At 39.4% G+C, this 27,686-nt stretch overlaps 1 protein-coding gene across 2 annotated transcripts in view; it reads left to right on the forward strand.

The window, feature by feature from the left end:
• plod2 (procollagen-lysine, 2-oxoglutarate 5-dioxygenase 2) overlaps positions 1–26,948 on the forward strand; it is a 35,879-nt gene extending 8,931 nt beyond the window's left edge. Inside the window, exons 2-20 of one of the 2 annotated variants that reach the window (XM_026179687.2) lie at positions 4,463–4,554; positions 5,812–5,948; positions 9,387–9,550; positions 11,714–11,826; positions 12,151–12,214; positions 12,494–12,591; positions 13,549–13,650; positions 15,550–15,675; positions 15,790–15,911; positions 17,425–17,529; positions 18,318–18,443; positions 18,968–19,109; positions 19,834–19,896; positions 21,043–21,156; positions 21,452–21,517; positions 21,740–21,844; positions 23,852–23,998; positions 25,601–25,726; positions 25,894–26,948. In XM_026179687.2, coding sequence (XP_026035472.1) covers positions 4,463–4,554; positions 5,812–5,948; positions 9,387–9,550; positions 11,714–11,826; positions 12,151–12,214; positions 12,494–12,591; positions 13,549–13,650; positions 15,550–15,675; positions 15,790–15,911; positions 17,425–17,529; positions 18,318–18,443; positions 18,968–19,109; positions 19,834–19,896; positions 21,043–21,156; positions 21,452–21,517; positions 21,740–21,844; positions 23,852–23,998; positions 25,601–25,726; positions 25,894–26,049 — 2,168 coding nt within the window. In that variant the 3' untranslated portion in view covers positions 26,050–26,948. The remainder of the gene's footprint in view (positions 1–4,462; positions 4,555–5,811; positions 5,949–9,386; positions 9,551–11,713; positions 11,827–12,150; positions 12,215–12,493; positions 12,592–13,548; positions 13,651–15,549; positions 15,676–15,789; positions 15,912–17,424; positions 17,530–18,317; positions 18,444–18,967; positions 19,110–19,833; positions 19,897–21,042; positions 21,157–21,451; positions 21,518–21,739; positions 21,845–23,851; positions 23,999–25,600; positions 25,727–25,893) is intronic. The other variant, XM_026179688.2, reaches the window with a different exon arrangement.
• Positions 26,949–27,686: the final 738 nt, after the last annotated feature.

The raw sequence follows: 27,686 nt of genomic DNA on the forward strand, positions 1-27,686 counted from the left end.
GTTGAGACTCCTGAAGCAGCAATAGCCTCCATCAAACGTTCCCTGACAAATTGGCTTGGCCCATCAGTTTTCTGATGGAACTTTGGCTTGCATTTGAAGACAGTTTCACAAATTTCTAAGTAAAGTTAACATCAACAGTTCACATGAGGGCACTGAAACTCCTAGGGGATTGCCATAAATGTTTGAAAAAAAAGAAACACTTGGAATGTAGGAAATAAAAGTGTATGTCTCATTTCTTTTAAATCAAAGGTGGTTTGCATTTCCAGGCTATACTTAAGTGGGAGCTTGCTTGTTGGGATGCACTCATGTGGTCTCCATGTTTATGACAGGAGTGAAGTATGTGGTTCCGAAAGGTCACGCCAGAGTCACAGAGGAGTAATTGGTGTTAGCTGTCAGTGCGTTTCTTCCTCATGGGAAATGTCTCACTGACATAACAGGAAAGTCACTGTTTTTCTTTTCCTTTTTTTCTCAGAGTATATACTGTACTGAAGCACAGCTCTTCGAAGTGAAAATAGATGTCACCGTGCAGATATCACAATATGCAGCACCCTGTTATCTTTCATCGTAGAAATACAAACAAACCTACTTGAAGTCTTGAGTTTATGTGTGTGCAGAAAAAACAAATGGAGTTAATTTCAAAAAGAAATACTAAACATTTCCCCTGGCTGTAATCACAGCCCACAAGTAAAAGAGACCTTTCATGGAGGTTTTGGAATTTTTCCAAGACATATTTGTGTGCGCCTTTTCTGTCTGCAACACTATGGCTAGCTTCCAAGGTACACAGTCTGAAAGTCTGTTCGTTTATCCCCATACCTAACCTGGCTGACCTGTGAGACATCAGCTTTGCCTCTGTGTCTCACAGGTCAGCCAGGTTTAGGGAAATGGGCAAAATAGAAGCCTTTCCTGCAACTGTTTAAATAACCTGTTTTATAGAGCGGTATGAGAAATGTGTTTCTCAGCTGCTGGAAACATCATCCCCTGGCAGCACTGTGCTCCAACATCTTCTTGCTTCAAGCCAAGAACAAGAACAGGGAACACCTGTGGTTCAGAATAGTCATCCCTTGCCTCTTTACAGTGATTGACGTGAAACTCTTTCTTTTAAATGTTTCTAGGTTTTGTTGGGTGACATAGCATTTGGAACTGTTTGGAAAAAGCAAGACAGGGCATTATTTCCACTTTCGATCAGGACTTTTACGTCACACTAATACTGGAATGGCTGTGATGACGGAGCCACAGACTAGACAGAGATGAGAGCTAAGTCTAAGCTAAGTCACACTGACAGTAAAGGGATGGAAAAGAGTTGCAATGAGGTTTCTGGACAAATACAGCTCTAGAACAGGACCTACCATGTGAACTAGTTCCTTACTTGACAGTAGAGCTGGGCGATATAAGATTTTTTCATATCACGATATGTTTTTTTCATTTCAGGCGATAACGATATATATCACAATATAAGCCAAATAACTATATTTGTAAGCTTTAAATGTGCCGTTGCTCACAAGTAAAATGTGAAATAATCAGCAGCTTGTTTTGATTTAAATATTTATTTCCCATAATAAGTTCAACTGGGTAGATGTAAGGAACATGAGACTTTTTCAGATAAATAAAGGCAAATATTGCAAACTACACAAAGGGCAGCCGCTAAAGTGTTTAAGTTTCAAAATAGAACAAACGAAACAGACTACTAAATTGTCAATTCCACTTAGAAACAAAATATTAATTCTAAAAATAAATCTGAGTTTGTTTTACAGAAGAACAGACAAAACTGACTAACTTTTGTCAATATCAAATAAACTGAGAACTAAAAGGAAATTCTCAACCTCTCCTTGTTGTATAGCTTAGCTTTTCAAACAGTTTTAACAGTTACTTTAGTCTGACAAAAGCCGAATGACGAATCAGCGCTTCCAGTCAGAGATTGAGCATGCACCGGTTTATTGTATTTCCAGACTTGCTTTCGGCACAATTTACAGTGCGCGCTACTCTGTTTTTTGTCAGACTTGAAATAGCCGAAATACCTTCACACTACGGAACTTCTGTGGCTCTTCCGTTCGACAATCTCTCCGGCATTGGAACCATCATCTGTTTTCTCTTCGGTCACCTTCGGTCACGCTCTCGGTTGACTTTTCTCTAGTCGGCACACTCATTTCCTCCATTACCAGGTGGCACGGCGGCTGGCTGCTTCCCAAACAAATACACATGTGCGGCTTGGCACTTGTGCTGTACGTAACAAGTCACGTGACGTGATGCTGCGGCTGTGATTGGTTCGGCTCTGCGCTAGTTAATTTTGATTGGCTGTTCTTTTTTTTTTTTTAAGAGGACAAGAGAGATGAGGCCTATCGCAATAGTTTAACTTTTCAATCGAGAAAAAGTTATTTCGCAATACATATCATTATCGTTCTATCGCCCAGCTCTACTTGACAGCATGTTTAATTTTACACTAGTTTCGGAGGTTTGTTTACATATATTCAGTTGTTTGTGTTTTTTGTTCACATAGTGAGAAGTAGTAGATAGCTGTTAGTATGTCTGTGTCAGTTCGTCCCCAGTTAAACAGGCCTAGAGAATGGTTGGTGTCTCCCTAGCAACCTCCAGTCACTAGGGAAGCATGTGTACACCCCAACTAGTTGGCGAGGGGTCGCTGGAGGTTGATGGCTGTCACTAAAAAATCAGTTGCTAAAACTCCAATTGGTCACTCAGACTTAGATACTGGTCTGTGGCCCCTGGTAACTACTGGTTACTCGGGAAAAAGGTTTATTTACTGATCAGTCAGTGATTGATTGCCGAATGCTGCTGTCTCGCTAGGTGAAACTGGTCTCATGGACGTCTGTGGTAGTGTTGCAGTCATCCACAGTTTGCTTAGAAGACACAGACTTGCCTGCAAACACTCGCTAACTACTAATAAAATGGTAGTGAAAATGTGAAAAGTGCAACACAAATGCAAATAAGACTGTTTGCCTTCAGAGTAAAAGCTGTGCCATACTGCTGCAGCCAACAAGTTTCAAGAGCAAAGGGTCTCTGTTTTACCTTTGTTTCACATTTTTTAAGTTACACTATCACTTGTTTGCAGACAAATCTTCTGTTTTCAGGGTAGTTGTTCAAATGTTTTAAAAAGCCCATGCTCCTCCAACTGTTCATTGTATGGGGCAAGGGATGGAACAGGAACTAAGGTCTCTGTATCTTAACATTGAACAAACATTACATTTTAAAAACTAGGGTTTCATAAACTGCATTTAAATTATATGAAATAAAACTGAAGCAACAAATGTATCCATTTAACTTGTATCAGCTTTTTTTTTAGATCCACATCAAAGGACAGCCATGTAAGATTTATTTGGCCAAGATTAACAGGTCTCTCAAGATGAAAACGTGATGTCCTTTTTGAACTGTCTAATAATTTAACTCTTTATACGTCTAGTGAGGTTTGCATTGCAGTCAAAAAGACAAGAAAAAGATCAGTGATGATAATCGTGTTAAACTTTGCACTCCAAAGGAGAAATGGAAGCTCTTTAACTATGTTCTCGGGCAGGCTGCATTTTTGAGTTAGGTCCTGTGGAAGCGTTTATAAGTCCCAGATATCTACTCTTTCCCACTCCCAATTCCACTTGCCAATGTCCAATAAATATTTTACAGGGGTTTAATGGAACTTTGTGCTGTATATTAAACAGAGGATAGTCTGGTTTCCATATTTGAAAAGCAGGAATAGTTCTCAAATAGTCATTTAAAACCACATAAAAGCATCATTAACTTTTTTGTTAGCTTGTCTGATGGCTAGCACAGAACAGCACATTTTAAAATGTAAGCTAGGAATTAATTAGTTTCCCCCCTTTATGTTGTAATAGCATTTCATGAAAAAGATTTAAAGATGTGTGGTCCCCCCCCCCCCCCCAACACACACACACACACACACACACACCTCGTTTTACAAAACATGACAGAACAAGTGAAAACTAGCTCAGTGAGTTGAGCTTTTGAGGAATCCAGACACACTACTGTGAAAATTTGCATTTGGTTAACCCTTCTTCAGACCTCAGTTTTCAGCACTCAAGGCCACTAGAAATATCCTGGAGGTTTGTGGGAGTTCTTCTATCCCAAAAAGGAAGAAATTATTTTGTCTGTCTTTGAAAATACACTTCCGTTTTGGGATCAAACTAAAACTACAGTAGTCCCTCCTAATTTGAGACATAGGTTTGCTTAACCAAATAGTTACCAGTATGTTGACATAGGTTTGAGGTTTACAACGATCATGGTCCACAAAGAAGTGGGAATCTCAATGCATATATTTAAGCTTAGAAAAATATACACATTTTTGTGGATATCCTTCAATGAAAGCCAAAAATTTTGCAACCTAATATGTCTTCTGCAAGAGTATATCCCTGCATCCCTGTAATTTCACAGGAAAGAAAGCATTTGATGACTTAAGGTCAAAATAAGGAATATTTAACGTTCTTTTTTTCCTCTTTTTCAGAGAAATTGCTCGTCTTAACTGTTGCAACTGAGGAAACAGATGGTTTCCTCCGCTTCATGAGGTCTGCTGACTATTTTAACTACACTGTGAAGGTAAAACTTTCTTTTTAAATTTTGAAATGACTGCATATTCACAAATCCAGAGTTAAGGGCACTGCACTGACACACACAGCAGCAAAATGTTTTAACACAAACTTCCCTGGATTGATTGCACTTATTAAAGGAAACAATGGAGTGGAGCAAGCTGCAAAAACATTCATGGATAGCGTTTAATCTGGATCCAGAATTCCCCTCTGTGGTTGAAACAATTGCAAAAAAACGCTTTTTCCTTCTTTTTTTTTCTTGCTCAGGGTTCAGTTCATGCTCTGCCCTCATTTGTATTCTTATGCGTGTAATTGTGCTGCACCAGTTTGTTTTTGTTCTCCAGGCAGACATTTTCAAGATACTTTGTAAGCCTTTTGGGCCAAGACAATCCATTTTAGTGGTTTGAACTAAGTTAAGTTCTTCTTGTGTATTGTTTCTTATTATGTGTTTGCTTATATTGTTTCTGCAAAATGCATACAATAACTTCTGTACAGAAAGCTCATAAAAAAGATTAGTAAAAAAAGAATATCCAGAAAATGTAATTGTATCTCAGGAGTTTTACCTGTTACTGATGGTTATTATGCTAGCTTTGGCTATTATAGTATTATAGTATCACACTTGCGTTGTACGGGATCAGGCTGCAGAGTAAACATGGCTCCCGGATCAGTTTTGCACATGTTGTTATCAAGAAGGAGGGCTAGATGGATGTTTCTGGGAAAGGAATGCAACCAGACAGTTTACAGTTGTACACAGCTGGGAAGAAAAAAAAACTCTCAGAGGCTTTAGTCATACTGATCAACTTCACAAAAGTGATGGAGCTGCCACTTAAGAATCCAGAAAACTCTTAACATGCTTTTTTGTCTACTGGGGCATTTTAAGGCTTGCATGCTCCGGATGCAGCGCTGGTTCTCATCACAAACACTATGTAAGATTAAAACATCAGCTGTCTTGCAACGCTCCCATTTTCATTCCCATCAGACAATGATTCCCTGTGTCCTCCAAATCGAGCCATAAGCGGGCTGATATCTTGTAGCAGTTGTGTAGACTGAACACAGCGTAATAAGCTCTTCAACTGAGCAATATTAACCCATCAGCTTTAAAGAATTTGAATTATTTTATCATTAATCAAGTAACCAATCTGACTGTGCATTTTAGAGTTGTGTTTTTTTGAAAACTATACAAAATAAAACTGACAGACAAGGCAGGGCTGCAAGGCCAGTTTTGGTGTCGAGAGGGTTTTGGGACTCATTCTGTGTTATGTTTTAGGTGTTGGGAATGGGAGAGGTATGGAAGGGCGGCGATGTGGGTCGTTCTATTGGTGGAGGGCAAAAAGTCAGACTACTGAAGAATGCCATGGAGGCTCTGGCTGATCAGGAGGATCTTGTTGTCCTCTCTGTGGATAGGTACGTTCTGTTTTTTTCTGAACTTTTCTTTAATATTCAGATTCATTTTCTGTTAAATAAACACATTTAATTACATGGGAAAATATATAAAAAATATGTCTGATTGGCTAAATTTATTTTAATCTAAGCCTTGACAGATGTAAGATATGCAGAATATTCCCAATAGACATTTGTGAGACAGATGTGCAGACAAGCAAAAGCCTTTATTCTTATTATATTTACAGTCAATAAATATAATAAATTTTAAAAAAAGAATAAGTTATTTGATCATGTGCTTTTGCTTCCTTACACTATATCTTTGTTATTTCAGTTTTTTGTTGTTGCTCAGCTTCTGTTTAACCATCAGCTTTGATCTGATTTATGTTTTCTGTTTCAGTATAAAAAAGAGATGCAAAACACCTTTAATTGCTACGTAGAGCTATAAATGAGATATTGTAACTAATTTTCACAATCACAGAGCATAATAATTGCTTTGAAAGCCTTATTTCCTGAGTGAGAGGTGTTTCTGCATATTTACGTGTGCTCCACTTCTTCTTGTAAAGGCATTATTATAGAGCAATACCAAATACATGAGGAGAATAATTCTCCCATGCAGGTAGGTGAATTATGAGTTTTGCAGTCAAATGGAAAGTTTCACTGAGTAAATGTGAGTGGTTAAGAATAATAAGAGCTTTGCATGCCACGTTTCCTTAAATAGAGCAACAGACGATGATACTTGCCATACCATGTGACATGAATAATGTTCACCATAATTACTGTGCAGAGCTGTCACACCCTTGAAACAGGTAATTGGAATGTATTTTTTTTCCTTTTAGAGGAAGTGATTGTAGTATATTCAACTGCCTCTGCATTTCAGAGGATTAGGAGCCAGTTAAATGTAATTTAACATCTATAATCCTGCTAGACCACCTCGGGTTTTTTGACAGTTTCTGCCTTCGCTACAATCACAGGCCTATATTTTGTCTTCTGATGAATTTAGTCATTAAACTGTAATTCACTGTGTTTTTGTGCGTTTTAAAAAATGTGCTGAATTTTCAAAATCAAAACGCCTACATGCATTTAAAAAAAGACATGCATAGATAGAAGTAATCACTTCAGTGTTTCACGTTGCACAATATAAATTGATAAATGTGTTTTCTCACACCTTTGTAAAGACAGGACGGAATGGTTTTTCCATTTTTAAATTCATAAGACAGGAGAATAACACGTTTTCTGTAATTGCTGCATAACTATGTCCAGATGTACTTTTTACTGGGTACTTTATTATTGTTCAGCTGCTCATTAGCACAAATATCAAATCAGCCAATCACATGGCTGCAACTCAGTGCATTTAGGAATGCAGACATGGTTACAACAATGTGCTGACGTTTAAAGTGAGCATCAGAATGGGAAGGAAAGGTGACTTTAAACGTGGCAAGGTTGTTGGTGCCAGACAGGCTGGTGTATTTTAGAAACTGCTGATCTAATGGGATTTTCCCACACAACCATGTCTGGGTCATACAAAGGTCCAAAATAGAGGTCAGAGAAAGAGAAAATATCCAGTGAGTAGCAGTTCTCTGAATGAAAATGCCTTGTTAATGCCAGAGATCAGAAGAGTCAACAGAACCTCGAAATGATCACTGGTAACAACCAAGATGTGCAAGATAGCTTCTCTGAATGCGCATAATGCTGAACCTTGAAGCATTTGGACAACAGCTGCAGAAGACCACACTGGGTGTCACCCAGTGAGGCCACAATTTGCAATGGTTCAACAAATTTGGAAAACAAATTAATTACATGCTTGATATCTTGATTTCTGGTGCAACATTCAGATAATAATCGTGGCTCAGGGGGTTGGGAAGCGCATCTGTAACCGGAAGGTCGCCGGTTTGATCCCCGGGCTCTCTGTCCTGGTCGTTGTGTCCTTGGGCAAGACACTTTACCCTACTGCCTACTGGTGTTGGCCAGAGGGGCCGATGGCGCGATATGGCAGTCTTGCTTCTGTCAGTCTACCCCAGGGCAGCTGTGGCTACAACCGTAGCTTGCCTCCACCAGTGTGTGAATGTGAGAGTGAATGAATAGTGGTATTGTAAAGCGCTTTGGGTGCCTTGAAAAGCACTATATAAATCCAATCCATTATTATTATACTAGAGTCCGAATTGGGTGTAAATAACATCCCTTTTACCAATGGTTCAGGATGTTGGTGCAGTAATGGGGCACAGAATATTTTCTTGACATACCTTGGCCTCTTTAGCACCAATGGAGCATGATTTAAATGCCACAGCCAACCTGAGTATTGTAACTGAGTGAACCCATTTTCTGATGGCAACACACCATGTCACAAAGCTCAAATCATGACAATGTTATTGACAAATTTTCTACTTACTTCATGGTAAGTAGGTAACAATAGAGCACCTTCGAAATGGGATATTTACATCGTGGATATTTAGGTATCACGTGAATATGGACCAAAATCTCTAAGGAATATTTCCAGCACCTTGTTTAAGCTATGTTAGATACTGGTTACATTCGCCTGCTAGTTTGTGTTGATGAGTCTAGCAACCTAAAACAATTCTTGGTACCAGAAGTTAATATTCACTAGTTATTATTACACAGTGTTCAATAACACCAAAGTTTGGAATTGTAGCAAAACAATTTGGCATTTCACTACAGTGATGGTTAATTAAACATCATGAAAAGACATTTGAGTAAGTTTAGGTAAATACGAGAAATACAGAGAAAGAAATCTAAAAGACAATTGTTTTAATGGACAAATTTGTCTTTTGCACCTTTCTTGGTTTGCAAACTACATGAATAGTTACAATTGTTTTGCAATTGCTTTGCTTGGCATGGTGATAAACTGTCATTGCACAACTCGAGCTATTATAAAAAATGGGATTTAGTTCATGTCAAATCCCCACAAGTACAGACGAGTGTGGCTTCATCACAGCCACATCTATTAGAAAATATTTATTAAGCAATTATTTTGGGAATGGTGTCACTAAAATTAATCGCCTCTTTTATTGTTATGATTTCACACCTCCAAGTAATAAAATCACCAGAAATATTACGATTTTCCACATACTAAAACATCTGACCTTTGGGTAATAGCATACTTTTAAACAAGTCACCATGAGGCTTATGTAATGAGGTGGGCATTTTCCCCTCAGTCTGGCGCAGAACTGTATAGGCCATGCATGCGTCAGCACAGTTAAAGTGCTTTTGTGTGTTGGTGGCTGACAAATCACAGCATTTTTTGAAATGCCTAGCAGTGCAATCCACAGTGCTTGGCTAAACAAGTGTTCCCACCTGAAGAATGTCTACTGTTTACATTGAGATGTTTATCAGTCTCAGGCAAGTAGAAGCCTAGCAGGTGTGTCAGATGTAAGATAAAAAGATGTTGATGAAGTTGAAAGGTTAAATGATCTGTTGCATTTCGTCTTCACTCCTCCCTTTTAGCTATGATCTTATCTTTGCTGGGGGACCAGAAGAAATTCTCAGGAAGTTTCAGCAGGCCAATCACAAGGTGCTATTTGCTGCAGAGGGACTGGTATGGCCAGATAAACAGCTCGCTGACAAGTACCCCTTAGTCCGCACTGGGAAACGCTACCTCAACTCTGGAGGTAGGTTCTGAATATGAAAAGCTGCTTTGACTTGTTCAAGTCCAATCTCTGAGACTTTGGAGTAATAGTAACCATAAATTGTGGTTAAAGAAAGTGAGTTCAAAAGACTAGAATAGCTCTTCCCTAGAGGTACATCTACACAAAAAGCATTGCAACTTTGTTTTTTAATCCCATGTTTGGCATGCATCTGACAGAAACAATTCACTTCTATTTTAACCAACCCAGCTGTCTGCACGAGCTGTATACCAGCTTGCATTTTACTCAAAGAAGAAAACAAAGATGTGAGGTCTTCTTTTCTGTGTTCTTAAATGCACAAGTAGAGGGATTGTATATTAGACTCAGCACAACTACATACTCTGCCTGAAGGCATTCTCTTTCTGCTGCTGCTCTGCACCTCCTGTGTAAACATAATGTTTCTAATTCAACCCTGTCACCCATGTTTTACCCTAAGTGACAAAATCCAGGCATCTCCAGAGAATAAAATGTATTAGTTAGGGTGAATGGTTCCTTGTGTTGGACAACTGGACGCTGCAAATCTGAAGGCAATATTAGGATCATTACGGCAATGGTTTCCACTGAAACTGGTTCCAATGTTACCCACAGTGTTTATGTTATGTGCCTAGATATTTTATGCTTGACTGTAAACACACCTAGTTTCTATGTGTGCAAAGGGATTTTGAAATTCCACCATCAGCTGTCAAAGTTTGAAGACCTGTAAGCCTGGCTGGAATTCGGGAATTTAAGCCGCACTGGCCCTTCAGAGTTCTACAGTTATGAGAGGTGGAGAAGCTGCGAGACCTGCAGCCCAGTGTTAGTTTTAAAAATACAATACCACTTAATGTTTTTTTTATTATTATTATTATCTTTTGCTGCGAAATTCAACTATATTTTCCTTGTAATCTTGCTCCGTCAGGTATTTCCTGTCTGCGGTACACTGGAGGTGGGTGAATCCCATGGCATACTGCGGTTTCTCTTCTTTAGTAATGATCCTCTCTGCTACATGAGGGGATGTGAATACACACCTGAAGATGTGAAATGAGAGAGGGGGAAGACAGTTCAGAATATGTGCACTCATGCAGACATTTTTAAGAAAGTAACAGTATGTTCTCATATATAAGCCGTATGGCCTGGTCATTTGCATCCTGCCAGTTCTTCAGGACATTGAATTACTGCCTTCCTTGTGGTCATCAGTGTGGTCTGACCTCCCATATTGGAGCCCGGCTGTCTCAGACTGATCAGAGGCTGTTTTTAGCATTCATTGTCATTGACATGACATGTGGATTTGTCTTGGGCCCCTGAATGTGCCACAGTTTGTATAAAATTGTAGGCTTTGTTTGTGTTCCTAACGCTACCGCCCAAGTGACCATTGGGGAAAGTTTTATAGCATCTGGATGCATACTTTGTCACAGAGAGTCTAGTGTCTTTGAGATGCAGTCAAGATAGGGTTATGTTTGTGTGTGACTGCATGTGTTTATTTAAGTAGAGTGAGGGGTCACGCACACTAACAAAACTACTAATGGTTAAAGCTAATTACCTGAAATCCCTGGGATTTAGCCATTAAACCCTGTCTGTCTTAAAAACATGAAATATGATTTCTTTTGAACATTTTTCTCTCATTCCTGCCGCTTAGATTATGTCATGTCTGTCCATCGACTTGTTTACAGTGTCTGAGGCTTTTTTCAAATGATAGGATGCAAAATGGAGCAAACCAGCAACACAGCCAAACCCTGCAATCTGTTATTGTGGTCACTGTCCTTGAGCAACACAGTGAGGAAAAGAAGAGACGTGGGGGGGAAACTGGAGTAGAGATTGCCATGAGAATGTGCATTTATAGTGTGTAAGATACCACCAAATATAGTTTCAGAAACTCAGCTAGCAGTAAGTTGTGTTGTTCTAAACATAAAGATCCCTCTTACTACCCATTATTACTCTGAGGGAAGAGAAAGTCCCTAGCTATTTCTCGTGTGTGCTTGGGATTATTGCCAAAAGTCACACTCTGTGCTAAGACGTCCAGGCTTCCCAAGTATTTCGACCTACACCACTGAGCCAGCAGTTGTACTGTAATTGTCACCAACAGCCTACCAGCCATGTATACGCCTGTAAACATTTCTCACTCTATCTTTTACTGCTGGATTTGTGTTTCACACTGTTTATTACTTTCAGGTATAATTGGCTACGCCCCGTACATAAACAGAATAGTTTCACAGTGGAACCTTCACGATAATGATGATGACCAGCTCTTCTACACTAAAATATACCTGGACCCATTACAGCGGGTGAGTCCTGCCAAGAGAGCAAAGATTCTCTAAATCTGTGGCTTGGTTCATGTCTCCATTGTGTTTTTTTAACCACGGGCACAGTGACTTGATCGTGCCTGCATCAACATCTGCCATGTCTCAATTAGTAATGTAATGGGAGCTCCACAGCTTGGCAACAGGTTCAAATTGGATGTGGTTATTGCAATAAGAGAAGACAGACCCAGAAGAGTAAACTGTGCACCACTGAATCCCAATGGCAGCATCTTAATTTAAAACACATGTCTGTGTTTTAAATTATGGATAGCTATGGATGGCTAAATGTAGGTCTTTGTCTTCTTACAGGAATCTCTCAATATGACTTTGGACCACAAGTGCCAGATTTTTCAAAACCTGAACGGGGCTGTTGGTGAGAATTTAAAGATATTTTATTTTCTAATTGAATAATCTCTTAATCTTTATAATTTAAACTCTGTCTTGGATGTCTAAGTGGCAAAAAAACAACAACCAAAAAAAACACTTAAACCAACATTTGATGTTGGTGCTGCCGCCAATCTGTGGATTACTTTCAGTGAACATGTAGGATTTGCAGTTTATAAGTTCTAAATCCTCGCAGCTCTTGCCCATGTAGTATGTCAGCTTTCAAAATATGGCCTAAAATGTCTTGTGTTCCCCTTTTTGTTGGCAGATGAAGTGCTTCTCAAGTTTGGAACGGACAGAGTGAGAGTTAGAAACACGGCGTACGACTCTCTGCCAGTAGTTGTCCATGGCAACGGAAACACCAAAGTGAGCAAGAAATTGCAGTCAAGGACACACCTAATGTAGCCTACTTAAGGGACAGAACAGATACTTTTAAGATAATTATCCTGACCTATGACACTAACCTTGAATGTAATTATCAAACTCTTTCCTGCCATTTGCAAATGAGTTTCTGTTGGCCTTTTAGACTTTTAGATTTTATCCAGCAACCATTCATCACTGCTGCTGATGTTCTGTTCGTTGTATAAATTTGACTCTACTTACTGGTAACGTGATACTTGCTAGTTACCTAGGCATAAAGGGCAGTGAATATAGCTACAATACTCTCATTTTGTTTTTGCCATCACTCAATTCTACATCATGGTGTAGAGCTGAGGAAACTAAAAAGCAGGATGCCCGCTATAATTCTGTTGATTTTTCTTCTGGTCTTTTCCTTCTCCTGTCTCATTTTTTGGCCAACTGTTTATGTTTGGTCTTCCCTGTTAAAGAACCAAACCCACCAAACTACTGAGTCATTCTTCCCAGAGGGCTCAACAGCTGAAAGAAAAGCTTTTAATGAGAGATCACAGTATGAGCTGACTAGCGAGTTGTTCATTTTATTTCCCAGTTATCTCGCCAAGTTGAGTTTTGTGACAGCTACATGATCATGGCGTTAACGTCTGCAATAACAGACTGGCAAACGGTAGCAACCGGTAAATTACACGTTCTCACACTAAATACAGAGCAGCAATGGTTGTGCTAACAATATGTTGAAAGTTATGAAGAATGATAACATTGTTGCCAAGCCTTGGCTTCTGTAGACGACACATCACTCTGTGGCCTTTAGTCTGACCTGCAAGTGAATGTGTCCAGTCATGACACAGTCGTACAATAAATCTTTACGTCCACAGTTGTATTCCAGGTTAGGATTTTCAAACATATCATAAGAATGTGACCTCAGCTGTTTCAAGTCTTTTATTTACTTTGAATGCTTTTTTCTTGCAGATGTACTTGAACTATCTGGCCAACTATGTTCCCAATGCATGGAACTATGAACACGGCTGTAGCCACTGTGATGATGACGTCGTAGACTTTTCTCAGTTAAAAGTAGGTGCACCAGACTGCTTTTTTCCATCTACTTGCCATCCTTTTTTAGTCTGCTTTGAAATAGCTGCTGTGGAAAGTTCTTCTTCATCCTCTCTTCTGGACTCCGGAAAGGATGACACATACAGCCCATTTCCCAACATCAACCACCCATGTATCACTGACTGTTTAGACAGTAGTTGAAGATCCCAGATTTTTTTCCGTATTTCAACAGATAAGCAGTTCTGTTGGTACTCCACTGTCTTTCCAGCGATAATAGGTTATGTGCCCATTCCGCATTTCTGGACCATTTTAAAAGAGCATAAGTGCAAGGGGAACTACTTGGGCAAGAGGAAGCACTGCACATCTGCGGTGCAGGATATGGCTTTTGAGGTTTTCTGAAGGGCTCATTTAAAGGGGTGTCACTGTCGACCAGGCTGTCTTTTAGCATGCGCCGCACTGTGGGTTTTATCCACAATAGTAACTTACAGTGGTTGTACTGAAAATTTGTCACAGAGTTCAACCCAGGCTGGCAACGTATAGCCGGCAGGAATGGCAGGCAATAGGAAATGTCTATTGCTGTGTGGTTACGTCTGTCAAGAATGATGCCAAACTTTACTTCTGGGTCCTCTAGGCGAACACTGTAACCAACACAAGATCTCAGTTCATCTTTATTTATTTTTACCTTAAAAATAGTTTGAGGAAAATCTGTCTATTGTAGAGCAAAATGTGTTTTTACTGTTCACTAAAATTGATGTTTTCACATTACACAAATAAAATTGCTGTAATCCAACATGCTGCATGGATACACTTCAATAGTTTAACTGGAGCCGATTCAGTACAAACCAAGCTACATGAAAGGCATCACTGTGAAAGTTGCTATTGGTGACCTTCCACAGTGAATGAAGAAAACACTACTCCTTCTCAATAATAGGCACATTAGAAAGGACATTTCATTCCACTGTGCCCCTTTGTTTATGTGGGACAGAAACTGGTGGGAGCTCAGGTCATGTGGAAAGTTTGGTCATACTGTCCAGGCCTTTCTTGTGGGGTAAACCCAGTTTGGAGGAGGTACTTGTTGGTTTTTAGTGTACTTGTGTTTTGAGATTGAAATTAAGCCCTGCAATGACACTGAGAGTTACACCACGAAAGACCAAACAATCCCACCCAGGCCACTTCATTGCTTTTCTTTAACTGTTTCTTCTGTTGGGTGTTGCTTTTCTCTGCTATAAGAAATGCTAAGGGTAACTTTTTGCTTTCGTTTTAATGTTTCTGTCTGCTCCTGCTTTTCTGTGACAATTTAAGCTCACATTGCCTTGATGGATGAGCTCCCATTCTTGTGCCTAAAACACAGTCATTGCGGAACTTGCAAATTAGATGGTTCTTCTCGGATCTCTTTTCATCCTTGGCCCAGACCTTTGCCATGAACTGGTCAAGAGGATCAAGAGTCCAGACTGAGCTGTGTGGGCTGGAGCTGAGTGTCATGGGAAAGTCTTTGCTCTTCTCTTCTCTATTGCTTCATTTTTCCATTTTATCTTTATTTCCTCAACTTTCTGCGGAATCATTTTGTGCACGTGTTTGTACCGTGGTTTTGGTTACCCACTTCATTAGATTACAACATATCAGCTGGTCAGGATGGAAGATGTTCAGGAAATTAATGCGAAGGGTTTTGCAATGTGTTAACAACATATTTAAAATGTTAAAGCCAGCACCAAATTCTGCAAAGACAATAGTCAAGGCACAATTCTAAAGTCAAATCAAGAAAATAGAGTTAATGCAGTGACAGATGTATTGGCTTCATGGTTTGCTTATGTGGGAAATGAAATGTCAAAATCATCCATGATTTATTTTAAACAAGTCTTCCACTGCCAGGGACACTTTTATGAAATCTAAACAATATGTCTTTCTTTCGAATCTAAACAGGAGTATCCAAATGTGCTGGTTGGAGTATTCATTGAGCAGCCAACTCCATTTCTTCCTGAATTCTTTCAGCGACTGCTGACCCTGGATTACCCAAAGGATAAACTCAAACTCTTTGTCCACAACAATGTGAGTACATGCAGCTGCATGTGCAGTTTTTTTTTTCCTTCCTAGATCTCTACATGGCTCCTTACACAGTATGTGGTGTCTCTGTTAATCCATTAATATTGGCTCCCTGCTCAGGAGGTTTACCACGAGAAGCACATCCAGAGGTTCTGGGAAGAGAACAAGAATGTGCTCAACAGTTTCAAAGTTGTGGGACCAGAAGAAAATTTGAGCCAAGGAGAGGCCAGGAATATGGCAATGTATGTATAACTATTATAAATGTATCATTTCTCAGAATCTGAAGTTTCTTAGAATTTTTGAATGATTATAAAGGATATGGTGTTTTCTGACTTTGATTAACCATGCAATACTTTCAAAACCTCTAAACGAGTTTTCATGGTTTCTGTTTGGGAAAACGGTCATCTTTGTTGCTAGAAGCATGAATAATTCAGTGCATTCAAGGTCTGTATTAAGAATAACCAGAGAGACAAATACACCTTTGGTGCTGCTTTGTAGTCTTTCTGTATTGATTACTCATAAAACGTGGTCTTAGGTTCAGCTAAATCACAGATTTACAGATAAACATAATATGACTAAACTAATAACAGGCAAACAGTTGTAGTTTTTGCTTCTGAATATCATTCACAGTCAAACCTGGGAAAAGGTGCTAAGGAAACTGGAAATGTGGGCTGTGAGCTTCCCCTCTCTATCAATATAATTGCTTTTAGATAAAAGATGGTAGTAGGGGTCCACTCCTATTACAGAAAATAAAGTCGAGTTATTTAAGTCTTAGTAAGCTCTTTCTTAATGGGTTCATGCTCTAAAGTCTAAAGTTTTTTAACTATAACATAATGTTTATTTTGTAAATTATCGTTCTAAAGGATGTCAAGGCAGGGTATGTTTTATTGTAACTGTCAACCCTCTTCAGCATCCCAGTCAGGCTAAGGCCAGCAACTTGGTAATTCAAAAATATGAATTTTCTTAATTTTCAGCCATTCTAATGTTTTTGATTTTTTAAATTTTATTTTTAATTATTTCCTTCCTCTATCTGTGAAGCCTTAGACCCTATTTTTGAAAAGCAGCCCCAAACATAATGCTCCCTCTGCCATACTTTATATTTGGGCATGCTTGATTTTTAGCATGCAATTTCATTTTCCTTCTGACATTATGGATTTCTACAACTAAGTCTGAACTCTTCACATCTATCTACAATTCATCATAAAGGAATTGTTGTAGAAGGAAAACAATTATTTAAGGAGGACCAATCCAAAATGTCTTCTCATAGTTTAGCAGGTGTCATAAGCATCTACAAACCTCTGATGGAGACTGAGACTGTCCTCAAGAAGGTTGTAAATGTTGCTAAATTAAATTCATTGACTTATTTTTTTTCCAGGCTGCATTGTGACTGATTTAAAATCCTCGGCAATGTGTAAGGATTCACAAACTCACACACTCAGGTGTAAACTGCAGCTTTATTTGGACCAAAACGTTTAGGCACAGCATCCCGGGAAGCATTGGTCAGCACAGCCCTGTAATGAAGAAGTCTTCGGTTTATTAGGAGTCTCTAATTTTCTGAAATCTCCTTATCCACTGGAGGTTTAAAGATAGCAAGAGTCAGACTCCACCATTGAAAATTACACCTTATACTTTGACGCTGATAAATCTAAAGCCGTGACAGTGATTAATTCCAAGCCTTTTATTGACCGTAATCAGCTCTGGGTTGGAAAACAAAAAATCATTTTCTCCGCCATGTCTGTGTTTTAATTTCATTAGGGATCTTTGCCGTCAGGATGCCACATGCGACTACTACTTCAGCATAGATTCTGATGTCATGCTGACCAACAGACAGACACTGAAGCTCCTCATTGAGCAAAACAGGTAATCACACAGTAACTGGAATAGAAGCCACAACTGAGCCTGTTTGGACCTTCTTGGTAGCTGTTGTGATCATTGAACCATTTAGTTTATCCCGCAAGTGGCAAAACCACAGGAACATTACAGCTGAGTGAATTAAAGTTTTAAAATAGGCTGCGTTGGCTTCCTGTTTTTCTCTGGCCACATGGATACAGCAAAAGAGTCTATTGAACTAACTCAGAAATGCCACTTTGCATTATACAAAAAACAAACATTCAACCTCTTTTTGCCCTTCTGCAGCTCACGATCTTAAAGAAACCTTCCCATAAACTAGATGTCACTGTGGCCGTGGCATGGTATTGTGACTGGCGTTTACGGATATTTAAAGACAGCATGGGAATTCTCAGCTGGCACAGAGGTTGTGGGAGCAAAAGTCCAATTTATCTCAACCAAGAAAGTTTACCATTAGCATACTGCAGTATATATACGAACCCACACTGTGATTTATGGTGGTGTTATTTTGCAAACTTTTTCCCAGTTTATTTAACAGAAAGAAAGTACACTTCTTTGAATTGAGTCCAGCATGATGTACTGGTGTGGTTCGAATCGTGGTTTTCTGTGATCTGTTTCTGACTTTGCAGTGTAATATAAAGTATACTATCCAGCTAGAGGTTGAGACTTTAGATAGAGGCCTTACCCCAGTGGCAAGTGGTCTGGTGCAATAGGTGGCTGCCTGCTTGGGAGATTTCACTGAGTTTTAACTGCCCTGACAGAGTTACCATCTCTTCACTCCGTCTCTCACTTTCCAACAGAAAAATAATTGGCCCCCTTGTCACTCGTCACGGCAAGCTGTGGTCCAACTTCTGGGGAGCCTTGAGTCTGGATGGGTATTACGCCCGATCTGAAGATTATGTTGACATTGTGCAGAGGAAACGCGTGTAAGTCACAAGAGCAATAAGGGTAAACAAAGTTATGGCTTTGCATTTCATGGTTCACAAAGCAAATGTGGGTACTGGATCTCTGAGCATGTCCGTAACTATGAATAAATCTTGCACCGTTGTGCTGGAACTATTTTCCTTCATGTTTAGCCACAAAAAATAAGACCTGCTAACTTAGAAGGCCTATGTGAAGAGTCAGAAAAGTGATTTGATGAGAAAAACACTAAGTTAAACTTTTATTTCTGACTGACTTTGCTTAAAAGTAAGTTAGTAAGTTAGATTTGCTCTAAGATTGCACGGAAACACTTATTTACCCACAACAGTTGGAACTCAGATTGACAGCATGCAGAAAATAAATGGTTGTTATGTAAGTTTCAAAAGATTCTAAATGAATATGCTGAGCTTTTTTTTCTTTTCTACCACACAGTTCACTACTGCACACTGTAAGAATACATTCTTACATACATACATACTGGATTAATACAAAATAAGCACTTCCTGTCTTTATATCTTGTTGTTTCTAGGGGTGTGTGGAACATTCCTTACATGGCACATGTATACCTGGTCAAGGGCAGTGCCTTAAGGAATGAATTGAAAGAAAGGAACTACTTTGTTCTGGAAAAACTGGACCCAGATATGGCTTTATGTAGAAATGCCAGAGACATGGTAAGAAGGAACAACCGCCATCTTTAAGGATTCCTCTATTAGCACTACTGTCCGTAAAATATTAAGATTAATTTAGCAACAAGAATGTATAAGGTCATACTAACTTTAGGTATATTTATAATAGTTAGTTTGGTTAAGCAATGAATTTGCTACTAACAAAAGTCAACAGCTCAACGGAAACCAAAGACTGGCAAGTATCAGTGTTTGTATGTATGAGTATGTATGAGTGTCTTCGTCAGCAAGTCATGACCGTCCTGTGTTTACAGTGTCTCTTTGGTCGTGCGAGGTTCTCTGCTACACTTGTATCCCATCATCCTTTACCTTCTTTTAACCTTACGTCTTGAGCGCAGTCAGTACAACCGATGCCTGGCTGGCTACCAGACAGAAAGGGTCTTGTCTCTTGTGGGTTTTTTTTCCTTTTCACTTGTGAACTTGTTACCTAGTCTTGCTTTGCGTCACTTGGACTTGGCAGCTGCGGTGTCTGATTCAAACACAGTGTATGTTGTCTGGTTTGCTTGGCCTGCTCCCCCAGCATGCATTGCTCCCATGTTAACCTACAAAAACATCAGCTTCAGAGGGAATCTTGCTTCTTTTTCATGCAGGCGTGTTTCCTCTCCTCCTGAATTCCTATGTGTGTGACATATGTACTTCCTCTGTCACCCTGTTTTTTATTTTGAATTCACTAATGTCACCTTATTTACATGATGCTTCTCCTTTATTTTAGACCAGTCACAGAGAAAAAGACTCCCCTTCTCCGGAATCATTCCATATGCTCAGGCCCCCAAAGGTTTCCATTTGTTTTGACTACTCTGCTTTCTGAAACATCCATTTCCAATGGGTTAGCACTCAGAAACCAATCTAAGCCATGTAGCATGCATAGTTTTAGGTACAGAAATAAATTTTCCCTTATACTGAATTTAGTATTGGAGGTTTTGTTTTTTGAAAATGCGCAGTTACAAATTCTTAATAAATTCGTACTGAGTTGCCTACTTGTTGCATAAGAAATTAAGATGACCGGCAACTTTTCGAAAATTTATGTTGACTTTTTGCTTGTGATAACTTTAGGTCTAAAAGTAAAATGATCTCAGTCAGACAGAGAAAGACTCATAATCTTTTATGTTTTTATGATTGCTTCTAAGAGGAGATCACGGAGGAGACAAAAAAGTTCACACAGTGCGCAGTTCCCCTGTCCTGATGCTTTACCCTAAACAACCAAACCCTACATCACACACACGTTACCAGCTGCTCTTTCTAAACACACTGACTAATCTCAGACTAGGCTCAAACTATTTTTTCCCGCAGTCATGCTAAACATCTGGTGCAAATCACAGTTTTTCACAGAATGCATTTGTACATTAGCAATTTGGAATCTTGTGCAAAGAGATTGCAAAACTATCCTTAATTTTTCATTCATCTTCATCAAGCACAAAGCCTAGTCTGATAGTAAGTCCAAACCACTCCTACACATCTCCCTCCCCATGCTTCACTTTAGAGGGAATATAATTCCTGGATTTGCTTTGTCCCGACCTCCCTAGCACCCCTCTGTTCCTGTTCTCCCACTCCTCTCCTGCCCCATGTTATCCAGTTCCCAACCCTCTAGGACCCTCCCCCAACACCCATAAATAATCTAAGATTATTTATATGACATCTGTGTCTGTTTGAACATAGAGTTCAGTAATGATTTCAGTGTGTTTAAGCACACTTAAATCCAACTATATTCTCAGTTTTGTGCAAATGAAGCTTTTAGTAGTTTGCCACAAGTATCAGTTTGTCAGTTTCATTGCCAGTGATAACTACTCATGAGTATTCATGTGTTCTAATACTGCATGCATGATGATTATGTAGAGAAGTAAATCTTGCTTGTGGAACATCAGAAATCTTTTGCTTCTCGAACTTTTATGAAACTTACTCAACTTTCTCCTGCTTGCTGCAGGGAGTCTTCATGTACATAACCAACCGTCACGAATTTGGGAGGCTCATTTCCACAGCCAATTATAACATTTCTCATTACAACAATGACTTGTGGCAGATATTTGAAAACCCTGTGGTAAGTCATTATGATCTCTCATTATCCTTCAACCACAAAAAAGCTTTTTTTTTCTGAATAGCTGAGATAAACAACAGCCACCTGTAAAGGTTATTAACAATAATGGAACGATTACAAATGTGAGACAATTTTGGAATAATGACTTTGGTGTGATAAGGCTCCTGGCTGATGATTTACTACTGTATTTGACAAGCTGGGATCTGCCCTGTGGGAGATGAGATTAGCTCTGTGAGGTATGCAGGTCAGAAAACAGTTCAAAAAATGGGCACTAATTTGAAGTACTTTCTGCTTGCAGGACTGGAAAGAGAAATATATCCACTCAAACTACACTCGAATTTTCACTGACAACTACTTGGAGCAGGTTTGTATATATACATGTGTATCTGTATGTCTTCAACATACTGATACAGACCGAGGGGGGAAATGGGATGACATAATGTCGCAGCAAAAAAAATCCCAACATCTGGTTTTACCATATCTGGGTATTACATTACAGTTACTAGAGCTCAACATGAAGGTGTTATTCAAGTCTATTCTCAGTGGCCTCTTTTTGTGTGTCAATATGTGTGTGCGTGTTTTATAGCCATGTCCAGATGTGTTCTGGTTCGCAGTCTTTTCAGAGAAGGCTTGTGATGAACTAGTCGAGGAGATGGAGCATTACGGTTCATGGTCTGGAGGCAAACACCAGGTGTGTATTGTTAGCTCAGTTTCACTGAACATAAAGTGCTAAGTGTAATCGTCACACTACAGGCACAGTGCTCTTCTTATTCTTTCTGTGTTTTATGTTTACACATTTTAATAAGGTGACAAGCATAATAAAATATCAGTGGTACTGGATTCAGTTTAGAAGTATGAGCCAAAAAGCAAAGGTTATTTATTAGAGAGGCCAGGCACTGAGATGCAACCACTGACCTCTTCACCACAGGGACAAAAAATACATTAAATGTATCCAAAAGTATAGAACGTAAAAATTCAGCACTATGATAAGAAAGAAGATAGCAAAGATTAAGGCTACGTTCACACTGCAGGCGAAAGCGCATCAAATCTGACTTTTTTTGACCCTATGCGACCCATATCCGATCATGGTATGACAGTGTGAACAGCACAAATCCGATATTTTCAAATCCAACCTGGGTCACTTTCGAATGTGGTACTGAATCCGATACATATCTGATGTTTTAGAAAGCGACTGCTGTTTGAACGGTCATGTCGCATTAAATCCGTCTTTTACGTCACTGACACAAGACAGACGCCAATTATCAGCCCCCGAGAAGTCATCATGAACGCTTCCTGGCCATCCAGTGTAGATGTTAGTGAAACTGTTGGGAAGACAACGTTGGAGAAACGTGAAAATTTTATTTGTACTGTATAATCTGTAGATTCTGACAGAAGTCTGCAACTATCCTTTGAAGCACCGCTCCTCTTTAAAACAGCAATAAGGATAATTATTAGGCCAAATGTAAATAACAAAATAACTTTATAACTTAAAGCAAAATTGGGAAACGTAAAGTCTGAAGTCTTTATATTAAGGGCCATCAGTCAAACAATATTGTTTGGTCTGCATCTAAACACAGCTTGTTGTGTGTGACGTCTTCTTTCGCGCATGCAGGTCGCTTTGAGCGTTCACACTAGAGTGCGTTTGCTGTCACATTTTATTTGTAGTGTGAACAAGCAGGCAAAAAAAATCAGATTTGATCAAAAAATCGGAATTGAGCATTAAGACCTGCTGTGTGAACGTAGCCTAAGTTAATTTAGTTAGCATAACAGATGTGCTGGGAAAACTGAAATGTACTTATAGTTTGATATGTCTGCTTTATCTTGCTTAACATCTTAAAGTTTTTTAGGGCTAAATACAACCAGTGTACTTTAAATTCATCAACTGATGGTTTCATTTATGTTATATAATGACAAATACCCATTGTGTGTTGCCAGAAACAAGAAGACACTCTTCCCATCATTAATAATGATTAAAAAGCCTGCTAGTGAAGCTGGTTATGGCTGGTTATGTGCAGCACCAGCTTTAGCTCACAACAATAGTGTGAGGGCATGCTACCATTTGCTAACACCACTAGCATGACTAAAAGGTTTATTGATTTTTTTTAAATTATACAGTAGAAATTTAGATTTTTGAAATTACCCCAAAAGTTTACATAAATTAACTGAGTTAACTATTGCTGATACTTCTAAGCACTCTTTCACTGTTTGTGGGTTAAATGGCATCCAGATGTAACAAGTATCAAACAGACTATTCTTGGTTAGCTTGCTAGCTTTTAAATGTCAAAGTTATGTTTTGGTATGACACAGAAAGTTACACACATGCAACTATGATTAATGCATATTGTGAAAAATGATTTTAGTGCTGTCATCACAAGGTTGGCCATTTGAATACAACCAAAAAACCCCAGCTGTGTTTTAGTTTAATGGTGTCTAATTCCCAGTGGCTCAAAGTTGGCCAGGGAGATTAATATATTACAAATACTTTGACTCTGTTTGAGAGACGACTGAGCTGGATGGGTCATTAAGTCTCATACAGGCAGACAACAGAACAGCCTGTGGTTTAAAAAAAAATAACACATGCACATCATCACAATCACCATCACTTTGAAAACTGTGGACACACACTTTGAGGATAGTAGGTCATTTGTTCCATCGTTAGTCACACTGCATCGGGCTCTGTTTCTCTCCTTTTTCTCAGGACAAGCGGATTGCTGGAGGCTATGAGACTGTGCCGACAGATGACATTCACATGAAGCAAATTGGGTTTGAGAAAGAGTGGCTGCATTTCATCCGAGAGTTCATATCACCTGTCACGTTAAAAGTTTTCTCTGGCTATTACACAAAGGTTTGTGTGAATCTGACCTTTTTCTAGTAAAAGCTGAGTTATAACAGCAGAAAAGTTTAATCATATAATGAGCTGCTGACCTGCTATTCATGTTTATGTTTGTGATTCTGATGTGAATCTTAACAACTGATGACAAATTTTCCATTGGATGACAAATTGGTAGAATTTCCCATCACCACTCGTTAATATTGTGGTAATAATGGTAATAATGGGGTAGTAAGGTGGAAAGAAAAAGGTGCCAATATGGAAAATTTAAGTTATTACCCCTTAGTAATCCAACTAATCTCTTGTGTCAACAGTGTTTATAATAATTTAATGTGACACTGAAATTTAAGTCATTTGGTAATAAGTACCCAGAAACTAGGGAAAACTATGATACCGTTTTAGGGCCGCTGAAGATCAGAAAGACAATAAGGTGCATTTATTTATGAGGGAAAAAAAGGCAAAGCTTCAAGATTAAAGTGGCAAATTTCTGAGACGATTCCCCTTCCCTCATTTTTTTCACCAATCTTCAGTGGCCCTAAAAACTGTAGTAGGAAACATACATATGCATTTGTATGTATGTCTAGTAGGAATACTATAATATTATACTGGAAACACTATCAGAACTTGCTAGCAATAAAATTGACATCCATCCATCCATCCATCCATCTTCATCCGCTTTGTCCGGGGCCGGGTCGCGGGGGCAGCAGCCTAAGCAAAGAGGCCCAGACCTCCCTCTCCCCAGCCACCTCCTCCAGCTTGTCCGGGGGAATACCAAGGTGTTCCCAGACCAGCCGAGAGATATAATCTCTCCAGCGTGTCCTGGGTCTGCCCCGGGGCCTCCTCCCGGTGGGACATGCCTGGAACACCTCACCCAGGAGGCGCCCAGGGGGCATCCTTGTCAGATGCCCGAACCACCTCAGCTGGCTCCTTTCGATGTGGAGCAGCAGCTGCTCTACTCTGAGCCCCTCCCGGATGGCCGAACTTCTCACCCTATCTCTAAGGGAGAGGCCAGCCACCCTTCGGAGGAAGCTCATTTCTGCCGCTTGTATCCGCGATCTCGTTCTTTCGGTCACTACCCACAGCTCGTGGCCATAGGTGAGGGTAGGGACGTAGATCGACCGGTAAATTGAGAGCTTCGCTTTTACACTCAGCTCCCTCTTCACCACCACGGACCGGTGCAGCGTCCGCATTACTGCAGCCGCAGCCCCAATCCGTCTGTCGATCTCCAGCTCCCTTCTCCCATCACTCGCGAACAAGACCCCGAGATACTTGAACTCCTCCACTTGGGGCAGGAACTCATCCCCGACCCGGAGTGGGCACTCCACCCTTTTCCGGCTGAGAACCATGGCCTCAGATTTGGAGGTTCTGATCCTCGTTCCCGCTGCTTCACACTCGGCTGCGAACCGTTCCAGTGCGAGCTGGAGGCGACATCCATGTATTTTAAAAAAATTTTATACAGATTTTAAAGTGATAGTAACCTTATAATAATAAAGTAATACTGGTGGACAGGTTCACTTATTAGAATATTATTACCATATTGTAAACACATTGTAAGCATAATTCTTTATTTGTAACATCAGTACTGTCAGCCAATGCATTTCTATCCTTTTGTCACAGGGTTATGCTTTGATGAACTTTGTTGTAAAATACACTCCTGAGAGACAAGCCTACCTGAGGCCCCACCATGACTCCTCTACCTTCACCATTAACATTGCTCTCAATAACAAAGGCATAGACTTTCAGGTAAGGACTTGTATTATGGGGCATAAGTCACACTAATATTATAGCTGTTATATATATTTTTTAAATGTAGATTTTATTTTAAGCTTTCCAATTAGATAATCTGTCTGATGAGTATTGTTAACCCAGTGATTTATTTCACAATTATAAATCCAATTTACTTTTTTTAGGGAGGGGGTTGCCGTTTCCATCGGTATAACTGTAGCATAGAATCACCGAGGAAAGGCTGGAGCTTCATGCACCCGGGACGACTGACTCACCTGCATGAAGGCCTACCCACAACCGGCGGCACCCGCTATATTGCAGTGTCCTTTATTGATCCTTGAACTACCTGACGGCCTTATGATGTCAAGTCTTTCAACCACGCTTCGCTTTTTTTCATCCAATTTTTTTTTTGTTTGGTTGTATGATTTGAAGTTTTGTGCACAAGCTGTTCTTCTGATGCGATTCTTTTTTTAAAGCAGATGCTTTAAAATCTTGAAAAAGTTGCATTCAAATAACCTCTGTCAGACAGAGAATAGAAAGGCCAGGGAAGTAACAAAGGCAATTAACAGTTTTGATACACAAATTGAAACAAAAACCAAGCTAGCAGGGTAAGGATTTCTGTCACATTACTGCTTCATTTTTTGATTCAAAACAAAAATCTTTCAGGAAATCGTCTATGCTGTAGATTGTCATGATTTTCATTGCTCTGTCATGGTAACCATCATTCATCCACCCTGGTTGATTTGCTAGCAATTAGCTCTACTGTGTGAGGTTGTGCAGATGACCATTGTGTATAAAATTGTGTTTCAGGTAAAATGTGACTGAACTTGCGTATTGCTTCAAAAGTTACTACTGGTGCTAATAATCATGTTTCTGCAGTGTAAGTTACATTGTTTTCTACCCTGAGTCAGTCAAGGTTTTATTTGTGATTTTTTAATTACATTTCCATTTGGTTTGTGCCCCATTAAAAGAACTTGTGCATTGTAATTTTGCACAGCAAAGAGAGCAGAATTCATTAAGAATTCAAGCTAAATGAAGATCGATGTGTCATTTTTACTTGAAAGGTTTTCCTTCTTTCTGTACTGAATATTGGCAACACTGATTTGCTTTACTGAAAATATTTCTGCAAAATGTTCTTCCTTTTTTCTGACAGATATGAGTGACTTTATTTTGAAACTCAGCAAACTATTTTTTAACTTATTGTCTAATTCAATTAAAAAAAACCCTGAATACTGAAAAATTAATGTTTTCACATTTACTCTAATTTTGCATTTAATATACTAAAGTATGCTGCGGTATAGTCAACACATTGCCTCATGAGTCTCACGAGACCCTGAAAGGAGACACAAACCCAGCTTCAGGAGGTCATAAGTGTGGGTAAATGTGATGGTTGCATCTGGCATACCATGTGAATCCATCCACTTTGATGACCTCGTAGGAAATAATGGAGCAGCTGAAAGCACATTCTTTCATTTAAAGCACTCGCTGTCCAGAGAGAAAACCAAAAAGTCTCCTCGTAGATTGTAGAAAGTCTGGATGTAGTTACCACTGCACACAAGCTTTCATTGTCTTATCGCTTTATCAGTTCAAGTCTGGACGCATCACATGTTAAACCCATCATGGTTGGTTTGGACTGAAGTACTCCTCTGCACAGGGAGTAGCCCCGAAGTGTTTGGGCGCGGTGTGATGATGTATATCAGTGCAAATGTGGTTCAGTTTACCTTAGGGGCTAAGTGTAAACATGTACATGCAACTTCATGGAAGTGGTACAGATGGTGCTTAGAAGACTGATGACAGAACAGAGAGGGGAGGTGTTAAAAGCACAGCTTACAGAGGAAAAAAAACATCCAGTGAAAACTATGATTTTTACCCCTTACATGACTATATGTTTACCATCTAGAAACTTAATAAAATATCCACCTTAGATTGAGCCCTAGATTTTATCCAAGTTCTCACCTTCTTATCAAATCCCATTTCT

Source organism: Astatotilapia calliptera, chromosome 9 (assembly GCF_964374335.1).
Source record: "Astatotilapia calliptera chromosome 9, fAstCal68.1, whole genome shotgun sequence".
In the NCBI taxonomy this organism is placed as follows: domain Eukaryota; kingdom Metazoa; phylum Chordata; class Actinopteri; order Cichliformes; family Cichlidae; genus Astatotilapia; species Astatotilapia calliptera.